Source organism: Pezoporus occidentalis, unplaced genomic scaffold, assembly GCF_034315485.1.
Source record: "Pezoporus occidentalis ecotype Australia unplaced genomic scaffold, CSIRO_AGI_Poc_V1 ctg155, whole genome shotgun sequence".
Lineage (NCBI taxonomy): Eukaryota > Metazoa > Chordata > Aves > Psittaciformes > Psittacidae > Pezoporus > Pezoporus occidentalis.
In genome coordinates this window covers 18448-35280 of record NW_026913372.1, presented here as the reverse complement: position 1 = coordinate 35280, position 16833 = coordinate 18448, and the positions used below count along the sequence as shown (strand labels likewise).

At 42.2% G+C, this 16833-nt stretch overlaps 2 protein-coding genes across 3 annotated transcripts; both read right to left on the bottom strand.

Moving 5' to 3' along the window:
• Positions 1-769: 769 nt before the first annotated feature.
• DNAJC9 (DnaJ heat shock protein family (Hsp40) member C9) lies at positions 770-5383 on the bottom strand. The gene is made up of 5 exons (XM_062611561.1): positions 5181-5383; positions 4956-5096; positions 4491-4745; positions 3668-3751; positions 770-2915 (listed from the first exon to the last, which is right to left on the bottom strand). The coding sequence occupies exons 1-5, from the start codon at positions 5358-5360 to the stop codon at positions 2796-2798; spliced, it is 780 nt and encodes a 259-aa protein (XP_062467545.1). The 5' UTR covers positions 5361-5383; the 3' UTR covers positions 770-2795.
• A 362-nt stretch (positions 5384-5745) lies between these two features.
• On the bottom strand, positions 5746-16374 carry TFAM (transcription factor A, mitochondrial). 2 transcript variants are annotated; one of them, XM_062611555.1, is made up of 7 exons: positions 16266-16374; positions 15983-16116; positions 13287-13357; positions 10730-10879; positions 8776-8871; positions 7698-7754; positions 5746-6675 (listed from the first exon to the last, which is right to left on the bottom strand). In XM_062611555.1, the coding sequence occupies exons 1-7, from the start codon at positions 16331-16333 to the stop codon at positions 6457-6459; spliced, it is 795 nt and encodes a 264-aa protein (XP_062467539.1). In that variant the 5' UTR covers positions 16334-16374; the 3' UTR covers positions 5746-6456. The 2 variants fall into 2 exon arrangements, with proteins under 2 accessions (XP_062467539.1, XP_062467540.1); XM_062611556.1 differs by lacking the exon at positions 7698-7754.
• Between the last annotated feature and the right edge of the window lie 459 nt (positions 16375-16833).

The following is a 16833-nucleotide window of genomic DNA, read 5'->3' as shown; positions in this document are numbered from 1 at the left end:
CTATATAACTGTATTTTTATGTTTAAAGCAATATTACACTATCAAAAGCAAGCACTGCACATGATACTGCTTCTACAAATCAACTTAGGTCTAAGTTATGAATCCTGTAGTAATTGCAGCAGATATTAATACACATGTATAAAACTAAGGTAGCAAACCAGATGAACAAAACTGATAGGTTCAAGGGTAGCACACCACTGACTCGTCCTGTGTTATATACTTACACCTCTTCCTCAGTGACTGAGGAACGTTTAAGAGGCAAAAAATAGTCTTTTAAGTACAAGTAGTTCCAGACAGTATTCAAAGAAAAAATACATTATCTTCCTGGTGGGATATTTTACAGTATTTTTACGGAATAGGTCAGTCTCTGTTTCCAGAAATACCTGCAATTATACAATATTTCTGCACTGTACCCTGAAGTTCCACAACTTGCAGATGCAGCGTAGCTTTTAGTAGATGCGTTCTCCACTGTGTGACAGACATACTGGAAGTATTAGCTGTAGTTCCCCTTGTGGCCCCAAATAAGACAAAAACATGAAATACAGGCTTCTCAAAATAAGCGATTAGGTCAAGGTTTTAGTCCCAAACAGTAAGCACCAGACTACAAGTAAAGTATAAACACAAGGAGAGGATAACCACTTACTGTATTTTAGCTAAGTTAGGGCTCTGCATGAAGACAGTTGCTCCTTTATAACCCACTTCAAAAGCATTTTTTTCTGAATTTCCTTATTACTGTGTTTCAAATTACAATTCATATGGAAAAAACTTGTCAAGAGTTCTTTTTGAAGTGGCTCCCCTGTTTCGCCACTTTAAGTTACGCAGTCTGTCAAATGTTATTGGTACCTGCAGAACAACTAGTATTTTTTAATCAGTATTGAAATTCTTGAGTCCAGCTGATCCAAGTGTGCTCTAATCAAAAAGAAGGGAAAAGAAAGCAAAGCAGAACTCTGCACATGTAACTGGGTTAATTTTCCTTTGCATTTCTAGAAAGGAAAAAGCACACTGGGCTCAGTCTAAATTTCTTAACTTTGCATAGAGAGAAACTGATGCTGAAGAGAGGCCTCTAGTGATTAAACCCTTTCAAAATACAGTTTCTCTTAACACTGTATAATGTCATTTAGTTATCTCAAGCTTAACTGCAGATAAGCATCCCATTTTTTATCAGTGCCATTCCTCAGGGACCAGGTTAGTTTTTTGTAGCCCTAGTGCATAAGTTATAAAAATATACACATAAACTTGAATAGATTTCTAGTAATAGTATATAGTAATAGTATTTTACAGCCTAGAGGAGTCAGTGTGTTAAAAAAGTGAAAGCAGTCTCATAATAAGGTAGTTACTGATTTCTGTACAAATGGTTGACACCAGAGACTTCTTCTGGGCTGTTAGATATCTATTTTGTATACGAAAAGTAATGTTCAAGTCATGTGTTGTGCAACATAACAAAAAATATGCTATACTCTCAGAATAATCTTTGCAAGCAGCCAAGTAAAAGGGAACAGAGTTATCATCTACCTCTAGCTTCCCCCCAGGAAGCTCTATTAAATAGTTCCTGATTGCTACCACTGCAGCAATGAGGACCTTCAACTCAACAGGTAATGTTCACCTTGTGGCTCATAAGCCTTTGAAAAATGATCCACAAAATAAAGCCAGCCCCATTCCTTTGAATTGAAAACCAGTTACCCTTCAAATTCATACCCCTATGCACTATGTTAAATGGTTTAAAAACTGAAGCAAAAAAAATTAAAGTATTTGTGCATCTTACAGCAGTAATTCACTTCTGAAATAACAGAAGTGTTGACAAAAGCAATGAAGTAGCTAATCACTACCATCCTACAGCAAACTGGGTGGTGATGCTATTGAAATAACATGCAATACATTTCTTAAGCTTTGGAATTCCTTGTCCCAGGACATCATAAACCCTAAAAATACTCAATTCAGTCTATTTTAAAGTTTTTTGCCTCATCTCAGTGTTACAGAATTGCTGCATGCTGCAGTCTCATACTCTTATTTCATCTGCCACAGGCAATCAAAAACCCAACACTAGGTGGCCCTTTCATCTAATGCAGTCATGTGCACTGACATACAGTTATTAATAGAGCCATATTTTCTGGTGCTATAGAAGTATGTAGTATTTACTTGACTTAAATTAGTCAGAGAGTCAACATGATCAGTTTGTTTTGAACAGCTAACTAGAGAGTAAAGAGCAGGCTGGGGAAGCAACGTAGCAAAGAATTATGTAGAAAGTTTCCATTTATTAAATTTGCAATTTTCCAAAGTATCTTTATAAAACCACTGGAAGACCTAACAAACACTTGTTGAGCTGAAGTGCAAAGACCTTTAAAACCAGAAGGTTTACCTCAAAAGGCACATGATAATAGCAAAAAGATAATATTTCCAACTTGGAAATCACAAGAAAGCACTGAAGACTCAAAGGTGGGATTACATTGTTTTACCATCAACTGTACCGATACCCATTAGGTGATTGGAAGAAAGAATCTTCAACACAAGTTTAATAAACACACTGGCAGCCTAAACATCACACTGCTTCCCTACTGTATCAAAACTTTTAGTCAAGAATCTGTTTGATCTTAATCGAAGAGCACCCAGAGGATTTTGGACAATAGCACCAGAATGCTTTGCCTTTCTTGTTCATATGATGTGTTCTGGATCATACCTTCCAGTCACAGCAAGTTGATGTACACGCGCTCCAAAACTGTAGCCCAGGTTAGCTCCGAAATTCTCCCAAATTCACGTGTTCCCATACAAAATGATACCTGATATTGCAGCCTATACAGTTATTTTTTTCCTTTCTTGGCTGCAGTCTTCTTTCCTCCTTTTTTAGTATTATTCGTGTATTTTGCTTCCAGTTGGGCCAAAAAGTTATCCATTTCCTTTTTTCGATCTTTATTTCTGCTCTGGGGGAGGAAAAAACAAACCAAAACCACTCTTTTACAAAATTTTTTTACTACTTCCCAATACAGATTATCCTATTGAAGTTAGATGGCTACATAAAATCTTGGAATAAATTAAACAGGGAATGCAAGCTACAGAAAGTACAGTACCATCAAGCAGAAGCCAGCCTGAATTCTCTAGGCTCCATACCGAACTTCCTGAATTATGGAGAGAGGTAGCGTGGCTGTAAAAGTCACAACATAAGGCCAGGAAAAGCAAAGCAATTTCTAGTTTATACCCCAAACTATTACATTTTGAGGAATGATTTAGCATAAACATTCTAGGAAGGCCACTGGACGGTAAGAAAATAAAACCAGAAAACATCCCAAAAAGCAGAACGTAAACAGTTTCTTTTCTCCATCCCTGAGACACAATAGCAAAATAGTGAGACCTATCAACCCCCTACATCCTTGTGGAATCCATCAGAAAGAATCATTGACACTCTCTGTGCAACTGCCTAAGGCCAGAATTCAAATATTCTGCTTGTGTATGCAATAATAATACTACAATAAGTGTTAATTTAAAAAAAGACAGAGATAATAAAACCCATACAATTCTCTGATTATTAAAGTATGTAGACAGCTAACATCAAGGTCAGATTTTAACCTCAGGAACTCAAAACAGCTGCAAGGATCCAAAATACAAAGGCGCTCAGGGAAAACATGATTTTAAGCCAGTAACATAATTATGTTTAACAGATAGAAAAAAGCCTTACCTGAATCAGCGCTTTCAAGTCATCTTCTCCACCAAGGCCCAGCTCATCTTTAGTCTTTTCTGCCTCTCTAGCTTCTTTTTCTGCCTAAAATAGCAAAGTAGGTTTTTTTAAAAGTATTTTGCATGTTATTTGACAAAGTCTTACAGTAGTTACCAAATGTTATTTTTTGCATCTCCATACAAATAGCTGCAGAGAAATATGAACAGTTTCTAAGTTTGACCACAGATGAGAAATTAGTCCAAGAAAGCCCATTCTGGTTCCACAATTTAGCCGAGCAAGACAGTTTTTTGGTGTTCCACAATGCTGAATGTGACGTCTATCTGCATCCGTTTCCCCCAGCCAGTTTTTATTTGTCTGAGTAGCTATTATACTTTAACTGGTTACTGTGATGTGTATAGAACATATTCTACAAATATCCAGGTAGCAGAAGAGGTCCATTTAGTCCTGAATGTTACTGCACACTTGCCTAAAGGCAAGCATAATGTTTCCCACCATGTACACTTCTTAACTCTGGCAACTCATGGCTTTGTAAATAAATGCAGGAACATGCTAAACTGTAATAAGCCATTGTGTATAATAATGAAATAAAAGTAATATGCAACAGCCTATTACAACTCAGAAGCTTTCCACAACAGTTTCTGGGAGGGCGTGGAGAACACAGGTTAACAAACATGGAAGTCAAAGATCCTGAGCAAGATCTGTAACCCAGCGATCCCGGGGCAAACATTTGGCTCAGGGGCAGTTTCATTTATTTCTACCAAGGGAAATTAAAAGCTTGTAATAGATAACGCGTTCTCTTTGGTCCCTAATTGATATAACCTACCCGCCTTTTTCTTGCTGTCATTTTCTGCTTAGACTCTTTTACGAAACCTTTGTAGGATGGGACTTCCCCAGCAGCAATGGCTTTTTCAATGATTTTCCGTATCCTTGGTTCATCCGTATAGTCCACACACAACACTGACTCCATTATTCTGTCCATGTCACCCTCGAAATCCATGTATGCTGCTTTAATATCGGCTAGCTCTTCCTCTGAGTCTTTATATCTCTTTTCGAAGTCTTCAATATCTTTTACAGTAATCTGAAGCAAAGAGGTGACACTTCCAGAGTTTCAGGATGTATTCGCCAGAAGAGACAGCACACACGCACGCACCACACACCCCCAGTGCTCCACTTTTAGAGAGCTCATAGGGCAGACCTTGCTACAACCGCGCAGCAGCGGGCTTCCCCTTCCCGCAAGGGTCTGCCATCCCGTCGGGGCGAGCCCTGGGGGTCCCCTGCCCGCTTTTACCTTCTTAAAGAGCAGCCGCCAATACTCCAGCCAGTCCCGCTCGCCGCCCAGCGCCTCGCCCTCCTCGTCCACCGTGCCCTGCTCGTCGTACAGGGCGCGCTGCTCCGCATCGCTCAGGACGGCGTACGCCTTGCTCAGGATCTGCGGGGACACGGGGCGCCCGGGCTGTCAGCCGGTCAGTCACGGCCAGCCGCAAGCGCCGCCCGCCCTCTCTCCCGCGCTCACCTGGAACCTCCGCGTGGCCTCCTCCTTAGCATCGGGCTTGGCGCGGTCGGGATGGACGCGGAGCGAGGCGCGGTGGTAGCCGCGGCGGATCTCCTCGGGCGAGGCCTCCCTGCGGACGCCCAGGACGCGATAGAGGTCAGGGGAGCCGAAGGCGGCCTCACACAGCTCCAGCAGCCCCATCCCGCCAACACAAGACCGCCAACCGCCCCCGCGCCGCGCCGCGCCACGCCACGCCCGCTCCCGCGAGAGCTGGGCAAGGCTGGGATGCGCATGCGTGAGGCGGACGGCTGGGTCGCGGTTGCAGAAGCCGGGCCACACAGGGGCGGCATCGGTGCATGGTGAAAAGGGGAACGAATAAAGGGGAGGCAAGGAAATCGTATTTGTCTTTCCATTTACCAGCTTTGCTGGCTCTTATGGGCCATTCCGGGTGGATGAAATCCACTGACTACTGGAAAATCTTGCCTGCCTTCTGAAAACACAGATGCAACAAAGTACATAGTGAAAGTGGACTTTCACTAAGACAAAGACTCCAGGAAAAAAAAAAAAAACAACAAACTCCAGAAGCTCTTGAAAATTTCTGTTTATTACACCGAAATTCCATGTTCCAACCTTTCACACATTTTCTGTTCCTTCCAGGCTGTCCCAGATGTGACAACAGGAAGGCAAAAGTGTTTGCATGTATCCAAACAAAACCATGGAATAAAAGCCCAATAAAGATGTTTATAGAAAACTCATCTGGTCTTTAATTAAATGCAACGCAAGCGGTATACACAAGCTGATAGGTACAAAAAGTCAGATGCATGAAATAAAAGTTAGCATTTTACCTTTCTTGCACCTTCTGCTGAAATGTAGAACATTTCACTACCATTACCATGGAGGGAATAAAACACAGCAGCATTAACTCAGACTTCAGCTCTTATTTACAGGATTTAGATGGTAACATCGTAGAATATTGTTGCTTTTATAAAAAAAAAAATATAAAAGCTATAGCTATTATCTACCACTGCTGGAGAGCTCTGCTGATGCCAGTGGGTATCACTATTCACAGCTTGATTAACCAGTTATTGTTGTACAGTTCAGGCTATGCCTGCAATGATTATTTCAGTCAGTTCTGAGGGACACTGAATCCTCTCTGACCTTATCACCTTTTCTCCTTCTCCAAAGGGCCCTTCATGGGTTTTCCGAATTTCAGTGCTAATGCTGACTGCAGCATTAACACGGCACGATGACGATATGACAACCAAAGGGGATTAAAATATAAAAATTCCCAACCATTTTATTCTTCTGATTTTTTTAACTTCTGTTTCACCTTCTGTTCATGTGAGGAAGCTTTGACTGGTTCAGCTTTCTTTGCAGTTTCAGCAGTTTTCTTTTTTGGGTTTTTCTGTCTGGAACGGACAAGGTCTTCACGTCCAAGTTGAATCATTTTTGCTTCCCACAGCTTCATTTCATTCTCATACCGAATCTTATCATCTTCAGCAAGCTGCATGTATGGCTGGAAAAAAAAGAGGTAGCAACAGTTACAGAAGAGGCTTTCTCTGAATAACTGCCACATCACATCCTCCCCTGTGACGCAAAGGTGACTTCAAACAGGACCTGTGCAGTGCGGATCCCAGGCATTCACCATGGCTGCCAGAAAATTAATTAAAAAAATCAAATTTGCACAGAAATACAAAACCTTATCATTGTATTATGATTATGTCAATAGATGGCCATTCCTGAAGAGGAAGTTTATTTAATATTGCTACTAACAGCTAAGGCTTTTAATTTAAGAACTAGTTTGAGAGAGCAGAGCTGGTGTATGTAAGGAAGAGGAATAGGTATTTCTGCAGAACTATTTCAAATTATTTTTCTACAGGAAGAACATGAACCTAGTGTATGTTCTAAATACACATTCAAAGCATCTGGAAGAAGAGCAGTCAGGAGGAAGGACACTAGGGTACAGAATACTTAAAATCTGGAGGTTTAGCCTAGATTTTAGTAAAAAATAAATAAATAAAAATCTCAGGGGCACTGAGATTTTCATGTACCCATCCGCAGGTTCATATTTCAACACACTGGCAGAAAACTATCCCAAGGCAATCAAAGTTAAAAAATACCATGTGCACATCACTTGCAGACTTCTGTTGCTTTTACCTGTGAGATTCTTTCCATGAGCAGTGAATTACTATGCTGGCATTAAAAAAACAGTATTATACATTATTAGGAAAAAAACATCAAATTGTTGCAAATTATTCCACCTTCCTCCCTAAATGCCACCCAGCATCCATGTCCAGACATATGGAACTTCCATCCTATCCAACTGACTCACATTTCATCAACACTGTAAAGAAGCAGTCATTAATAGTATAAAAGTAATGACAGCCTTTTTCAAGATGCATTATAAAAATCTGAGAATTATCTTCAGTATTATATTTTGAGGAACCAAGTTCAAGACTTCGTATGAATTTATTAATTTTGACTCAAGTCTGTCATTTCCTGGTTAGATCAGAGCCTCATCGAAATTCACTGACATACCTGCTTTTGGGAACTGGACAGTTTTTGCCACATATCATATAATTGCTTCATCTTTGCCTACAGGATATAAAAGATGCAATGTATTAGAATTATTCTACCAGCAGGCTGACTGCAGAGGGTTACACATGCCATGCTAGTGAAAGCCAAATACAAACCAATGTAAAAAAGCACAAAGTCCCACAAGCTTAATACCCCACCCACTCAATGAAGGGAATTAATAAACTATACTGTTCAGTAAGTTGCTGGGCCTCATCTGGGGCATGTTTACAGACAATATAAGCATGAAGCAGTTTAAGTCATTTAGCCTGCTGTGAAAGCAGGCAGGTACAGCAGCTGAGCTGATTTGTAGCAACACGACTACATCTCACTGGGTGTTATCAGCTTCATTTAGAACAACCCCTAACTTAAGCCAAGCCCCCCTAAGTATTAACCATGTTCACAGGAAACTGTACTACTTAAGGAGTATTTGGCCACAGGTGTGTCAAACTGGGCCTCAGCTGACTGGAGATGCCTGCCTTGTACATAGAAAATGAAGGAACAAACTATTCCCACCACTCTGATTTTGTGACTAACTGCATAAGGTAACAAATGCATTGGGCATACAGGCGAAGTCTCCAGCACTTCAAGTGCTGTAATCCACCAGCATAACTTCAATCACCCCAAGTGCAGACCTCATGCATCTGCTGAGGAACTCTTCAATGTTCCATAACATCAAATGAGCTACAGGAGGTACAATAACCACTACTACAGAAATGGTAGCAGGCAATCACAACCATTTGAAAAACTAATCTATTTCTACACCAAAACAAAGGAAAGTAGAATTCTCTCCTTACAGAATGAACAGATGAAGTCTCTAACACTGAAGTGCAAAAAGTCACATAAACATTGCTACAGCAGTTTATATGGGACATGCCACCAGCAGGATAGCCAGATCGTTGCAGCCTTAAAAATGTATATCCTAAACAAAGCAAAACCCAGATAATGACCTACTGAACAGTTCTGTTGAAAATTACAGAATCTGAAACAGATTTTCTGGATACAGCAGATCTATTTTAAAGAACAATCTTTCTTGACTTACCGTAGCTGAAATTCCCTCACTTGCTTTAAACTTTTCTGACACAAAAATGTTAAAGGCACTTCGAGATTTTTTAGGTTTTCCAAGCACAGTCAATTCCTTTAAAAACAAAAAGAAAAGTTATTCAATCTGCCAAGTGTGCATTTTTTCCAAAGCTAAGCTTACCATTTATCTTCGTATTTTACAAAAAAAATCAGGCTCAAGTTCTGGGTTTGGTGGCTTATTCCACAAACTGGACTATATCTCGAAATGCTTTCACCACTCATCAAGACTAATGCTAAACTAAATTAAGAAAAGCTAACAACCTAGATTTTCACAATCCTTTTTTGGAGAGGCATGGATTTGATGGATGGACCACTTGGTGGATAAGGAATTGGCTGGATGATTGCACTCAGAGAGTTGTGGTCAACAGCTCCATGTCAAAGTGGAAACCGGTGACAAGTGACATTCCATAGGGGTCAGTATTGGGACCGATCCTGTTCAACATCTTCGTCAGCGATGAAGATTGAGTGCACCCACAGCAAGTTTGCTGATGACACCAAGCTATGTGGTGCAGTCAACACGCTGGAGGGAAGGGATGCCATCCAGAAGGACCCTGACAGGCTTGAGATATAGGCCCATGTTAACCTCAAAGTTCAACAAAGCAAAGTGCAAGGTCCTGCACATGGGCTGGGGCAATCCCAAGCACAAATACAAGCTGGGCAGACACTGGATTGAGAGCAGGCCTAAGAAGGACGTGGGGGTGTTGGTTGATAAGAAGCTCAATGTGATCCACTAATGGGCAACTGCAGCCCAGAAAGCCAACCATGTGCTATGTGGCACCAAAAGGCATGTGACCAGCAGCCTGAGGGAGGTGAGAGTGCTCTACTCTGGTCTCATGAGAACCCACCTGCAGTACTGCATTCAGCTGTGGGACCCCCACCATAAGAAGGACACTGACTTGCTAGAGCAAGTCCAGAGAGCCATGAAGATGATTAGAGGGCTGAAGCACCTCTCATATGGAGACAGGCTGAGAGAGTTGGGCTTGTTCAGCCTGGAGAAGAGAAGGCTCCAGGCAGAACTTCTAGCAGCTCCCAGTACCTCAAAGGGTCTATGTGAAAGCTGGAGAAGGACTTTTTACAAGGGCCTGTAGGGATAGGACAAACAGCTTTGAATTGAAAAACCATAGATTTAGATTAGACATAAGGAAGAAGTCCCTCACTGTGAGGTTGGTGAGACAATGGAACAGGTTGTCCAGAGAAGTTGTGGCTGCCCCATCCCTGGAAGTGTTCAAGACCAGGCTGGATAGGGCTCAGCTTTGAGCAACCTGGTCTACTGGAGGGTGTCTCTGCCCATGGCTGGTTGGAACTGGATTATCTTTAAGGTCCCTTCCAACCCAAACCAGTCTATGATAAAGCACACCTAAGAGATTCACTTCTATGCGGCCCTAATTCAACATATCAACAGCCACACATACAGCAAAGTGTAAAACAAATCAAAGAAAGTAAAGAAAAAAGACTACTTCAAATAGCTACTACCTGTAGCATGCCCCACTGAAGTGACAGATACAAGGCCTTTGTGAGCAGCTATTTCTGGATGCCTTTCCAACCAAACAAGGTATTGCTGGTTCAGATGTCTTTTATTACCTATCATTTCTCTAGGAATATGAAGAAAAAATCATAGAGAAACTACCTCTAAGCACAAAGATATGTGATAGTTCTGGTCTTCAAATAGAGGAGAGCTACTAAAATAACTATTAACACCAGCAATTATTTTAGTCCACAGGGTTGTGGTTTTTTTTTTTGTGTTTTTTGTTTGTTTGCTTTTGGACAGGGTGTGTTTGTGGTGTGGGTTTGTGTTTTTTTTTTTATTCTGAATCACTTTTACATTTTTAAGTATTTCATTTCTGCTCTGTGTACTGGACAAACATACGTTAGGTTCCTTGAGAGAAAATAAACCCGAAGTTCAAATTACTTACTCTTTTTATCCTGAGTGATCTTCTTTTTGCTTGTTGTCTACTCCTTTCTTCTTTCAAAGCAGCAGCCTGGGCTGGAGTTAGCTGTGCTTTATATGCAGCCACCTCTTTTTCATACCTTTGCCATTCTGTCTTGCTAGCTTCCTCATAAACCTTCAACACGAACAATCAGCAACCTTAAAGGTGCTTTCAGTCAGAGAAGCACTTGACCATTAAACAAGCTAACGCTTTTAACCTACTAGTAAAAATTATTACAGGCTACCCTGGAACATAAGATTTTTAAAGTAAAGTAGCAATTTTAGATATGTTTGAGCAGCAGAACTGATTCAGAAGAACTCAAATTCGAAACCTTGGCTCCTCCTGTTAATTATCTTAGTCACTCTGATAACACTGCACAAATCTTCAGAGGCAGCTCAAAGCAGTAACAATCTTCCATACAAGGAGGAAAAGCTGAAGCTTGGTTGAAACACTTACTCTTAACGTGTGCATACTCAGTGCAGCACCCAAGTGCTCCAGTCACCAAACACGTTGCTACACTGGCCAATACCAGGTAGAGAAGCATCACAAACTCATGGCCTTGGTACCAGGGCACCAAAAGCAGCTGAGCCAGGCTACCAAGCATCCATGTAGACTTGAAAAATCACCATCCTGTTCTCTGTTTTAGACATACAAATGGGAAGGCAAACTTTATACCAAGGCATGTGGTGCAAGAAGTCCAGAAGGGGTAAAAGAGCACTTCAATTCTACTGAACAAAGGTATCATTTCAGCTAGAAAAGTGCAGTTAGTTCCCAACTGAATCTAATTGCTAACTTCAATCATGGAAGAACAATCATTACTTTGCTGGAAATGGCACGTATATTCAGAAATGATTAGCAGTTCATAAGCTTGTTTTGCATTATCCCTTGAAATTGCCACTCTTAAAGAAACTTCATTACTTATGACAGAAAGTTAACTAGATGAAACTGAAAGTTACCTGTAAGTTAGGTCTCAGGTTACTAGCAGGAAAAAAAAGTTGTGGTCCACCAAAATTAACTGAGGTTTCACCTAACTTATGGATATGAAAGCAGAAAAACTTTCCAATGTTTATGTTATTATACATGTAATGCACATGCATACACAATTACCATTCAAAAAGAAATGAGATGCTGGTTCATGGCCCTACAGCCACACAGAGCAAGAGCTGTGTCACTTCTCTGGCAACAGATTAAAAATACTAAGGTAACATGTACTATTGTCAAAGTATCTTCCTGTATTTGATTTACATAGGAAGGTTTTAGTAGCAGGAGAACTATGGGGGTGGCTTCTGTGGGAAGCTACTACAAGCTTCCTCTATGTCCAACAGGGCCAATGCCAGCAGCTTCACAACAGACCTGTTGCTGGACAAGGCAGAGCCGAACAGTGATGGTGGTAGTGCCTCTGGGGTAACATGTTTAGGAAGAGGGGTGGGGGAACAAAAACTTCAGCCAGAGACAGGAGTGAGAATATGTAAGAGAAACAGCTCTGCAGGCACCAGGGTCAGTGGAGGAGCAGGGCAAGAGGTGCTCCACGTGCCAGAGCAGAGGTTCCTCTGCAGCCTGTGGTGCAGACCATGGCAAGACAGGCTGCCCCTCACAGCACATGGAGGTCTATCGTAGAGCAGATAGCCACCTGCAGCCCATGGAGGACACCATGCAGACAGATGCTCAAAGGAGGCTGTGACCCTGTGGGAAGCCCAAGATGGAGCAGGGTCTTTGCAGGACCTGTGGCCTCATGGAGAGAGGAGCCCATGGTGGAGCAGGTTTGCTGGCAGGACTTGTGACCCCATGGAAGGGACCCACACTGGAGCAGTTTGTGAATAACTGCAGCCCATGGGAAGCACTTACATTGGAGAAATTTGTGGAGGACTCTGTCCCATGGGAGGGACCCCAGGCTGGAGAAGGGGAGGAGTGTGAGGAGTCCCCCTCCTGAGAAGGAAGGAGCAGCAGAGACAGTATCTGATGAACTGACCACAACACCCATTCCCCATCCCTCTGCACTGCTGTGAGAGAGAGAAATTGAGAATAAAAAAGTTAAGCCTGGGAAGAAAGGGGTGGTGGTGGAGGGAGGTGTTTTGTAAGATTTAGTTTTACTTCTCATTATCCTACTGATTGGATTTGTAACAAATTAAACAAATTTCCACCAGTTGAGTCTGGTTTTGCCTCTGAAGGTAACTGGTGACTGATCTCTCTTCCTGTCCTTGAGCACTTGGTTATATTTTCTCTCCCCTGTCCAGCTGAGAAGGGGGAGTGACAAGAGTGGCTTTGGTGGGCACCTGATGTGCAGTCAGGGTCAACCCACCACACTTTATCAGAGTACTTCAAAAAAGCTCCAAATTCTCTTCAGAATTGTTTTTATGTCTGAACCTTTATATACAAGTACTTTTAAATTGTTGTTGAAAAAAACAAAAGCCGCAACAAAAGAACCATCATGTGCACACACACACAAAGCAACAAAGAAAAAAACCCAAACAGGACACCAAACCAAGTATAACAACTATTATAAACTCAGTAGTCTTAGTGCACCCCACAGTTACAAACTCACCTGCTTCTGTGATGCTGGTAACTCCCTCCAAGCACCTGCCATTTTTTTAAGCAGCTCCTTGCTGTTTATTTCTGTACATTAAGATTAGAAAGCAAGAAAATAAAGTTCAATATTCTATCTTCTTCATTTTTTTCTCAAGGAAATACATCACTAGTATCTTCTTTCTGTACAAACATATATTTCTGCTTTCACAGAACTTACTGTAGCAGCTAAAGGGAGCTGAAATATTTGGGGGAGAAGGGGAAGTCCCTGCCCTTGGTTTGCACTCAGAAGAAACGTGCAGTTCTAAACTGAAGCACCATTTCAAGACAGAGACACACCTATTACAACTGCACAAGTTTCATTGTTGTGTTTTTTTTTAGTTTTGATTTGGATCTTTTTCTATATAATGCAAGATGGTCTGAAGTTGGAGTGGAGACAGGAAAGAAACCAGAAGTAAAATTTCCAGTTCTCAGTTTTTTTTTGGCTGGATTCCTCAAAAGGAATATAATGTGACCATATCCACCTGATACAGTACATATGCTTTATTATAGTACTTCAGTTAGAATATTATTAAACAGAAGTCAAAGAAAAAGTAACTTCTTTCTCTCACAAACAAAATTACAGTGACTTAAATCTGGTCTGATTTTCAGGTGATTGTGTTTGACTCTGCCCCTTTGGTGAGGTTTCCAGCCAGGCCTGAACTTGTGAAGGAGGAAAAACCAGAAAAAGAAAAAGGTGGTGGTGGAGAGAGGCCCAAAGCTTTCCTTTTCTGGAAAAACCCTTATGAGGCTTTTCCTCTACTTCACACTAAAAGGAAAAAATAGATCTTCCTCTCTCCCACCTCAAATGTAAAGTTCAGCCACCGAAAGAGTGGGAAAGCAGAACTATGCTCTTATCAGTTACTTGCCTTCCAAAATTCTGCAAAAACAAGACAGATAGGAAGTTTTTAATACATATATACCAATCTTAAAACCTCTGCAAATATGATACTTTGCCAATGCTAAAAGAAAACAGATAAATCATTGGGTTATTTTTGAACACTACCTCCAGTGGAACAAGAAAGCCTCGAGATCTCAATTTGTATGTGAGATACAGTACATTTATTTGCAATTATTGAAATCTGGGAAACATGTGGGAAACACTGGTGTGGCACATAACTACAGTATAATCTGCAAGTTCAGTTCTCAACCTTTCAGGCTGTTGAACTACCAAGAAAAACATGGGATCAAATGGCTTTCCCTACCTAAATTAACCTCGTGACTTGCCCAGTGTGACCATAGCTCTTTAAGCATTTTTACATTCAACAGTGTTTTCCAAATCAACTCTGCATTCCATTTTGCTTCCCTCTAAGCAAGAAGAGTGACTGCATTGACTATAAATGAAATTTTTGATAATAAATTAAACATATTAACCAGAACCATTTTCCTCTAAATAAATTTACTTTTTCTCATACGTACTTTAAGGCAATCCATTAGGTTTTAAATTACAAAGCATTAGAATAACATCATACACAGCTTGTTATAGCAGCAATAGTGTACTTCAAATAAAGACAGATTTTAAAACAACTGAAAACCACAAATCACTCTTAACACGCATGGCCTATGTAAGCTCCTTCTTCAAACATTTTTAAAGTTACACAAAAATGTTCACTATTTTGAGTTGATCAAGCTAATACACATATAGGCAGGAAATACGGCAATACTGTATTTACTTCTCGTATGCTACAGATAAAAAAGATGGGGTTGGTCTCCTGAAACCTGGGTAATATGCTTTGGTTACTTCATAGAATCACAGAATACTCAGTTGGAAGGACCTCAAGGCAACTGAGATATTTAGGTCCCAAATGACCTCAGCAGAATTAGAAGTCAATTCTTATTGTTTCAGAGATGATCTAGAACATCCTGAGACAAATGTTACCTACAGCATGAACTCAGCCACAGATAGTTTCCTGAAAATTGCTGTAGTCTATAGCACTGTGAAAGGGCATAGCAATAAATCACAGGAAAACAAATTCTCAAGAAGAGCGACACCTTGGATACTGGTACAGAAGCTGTCTATCTTCTTCAATTTTCCACTAGTGCATTGTCTACAGAATGAGTTAATGCAGGACTGAGTATGGATATCATGTAATTTCATGTATGCTCAGGAGAGCTTTTGCATTATTTTTTAAAAATTGTTTTTGCACCCATCTTGTACTTGTTAGCCCTCTTAGCTATCATGAGCAAAATGTTACAGTTACTTCAGCTGCAAGGGTTGGTTATCTGGGGCATGCAAGGCCAGGCTGGATGGGGCTTTGAGCAATTTGGTCTAGTGGAGGGTGTCCCTGCCCGTGGCAGAAGGTTTTCAAATAGATGGTCTTTATGGTCCCTTCCAACCCAAAACAAGCCTATGATCTTACATTCATCTGGTCCGACCTTTCTTGACAAAGCACGAAGCAGACTAGATGACCTGGCACACTGTCCAGCTGTAACTTAAAAGTGTCCAACACCGGGCAGATTACCGATTGCTCTCTGTTCGCGACATTTATTTTTACAAATAAACACTTTGTTTCAGTTTTCTTCGTTAATCACATTCTGGAGGGAAAACACAGTATACATTTGAACTGAGAACAGCTTTACAACAAAACTTCTGACACGCTTGACATTCTAAGACTTTGCATTTCTAAACGCAAAACGAAGCGAACGCGAATCCTCTCGCACCTTCAGACCTCATACCTGGATGTTTCTGCTGGAAAACTGGACGGTTTTCTACTAAGAAGCGTAAATAGGCCGTCATAGGCCGCTTTGGGGCCTCATCCGTGCTGATCCCCCTGGAAAAGCACTTCTCAACCGAGGCGACACCGCAGGCCCTGCACACAACGACACCACTCGTTACGCCCACAGCGCCCGGTAAAGCACACTGCCCTCGCGAGAGGCCCGGCGCAGGCTCGGGGGAGCCCCTCACCCGCCGAGGAGGGGCACCCCCGTTCCCCGAGCCGCGCTCCCGCCTCGCCCGCACCTGAGGAGCCTGTGCGCGCCGATAACGACGGTCGCGGCCCGGGCCACGACCGACCGCACCGCCGCCATGCCTCCGCCCGCCTGCGCGCGCAGAGGTCGCGCGGCAGCCGCACGGCACCCTGGGATAGCGGCCGCCGCGCGGCGAGGGCACGGGCTGCGGCCGCGGTGACGCAAGCGAGGGGCGGGGCCAGAAGTGGAGGGGACGCACCAAGGTGACCCCGCGGCGGAGGCCGAGCCCGCCCCCGTTGTGCCCTCTCCACCCCGGCACACAGTGCAGTACGCACGTTCCGTGTTGGGTACGTTCGGCCGCTCGGAGCGTACAGGGGCCCAAAGCGACAGTGACACGGTTGAGCTTGCGGGAGGGCTGGGGTACCGGCCTGCCTGCACCGTGCAGGTGCTGCAAAAAAAAAGGAGGATGCACGGAATACGGTGCTTCCCCCCACCCCCATAATTTCCCTGAATGGAGAAGAAGACTGTAAGAATCACAGACTGGGTTCATGCTTTTTAACCAGAGTGTTTATAAGACCAACATTGATTTAGTATTCAAACAGGCTACAGGGAGAACGCCT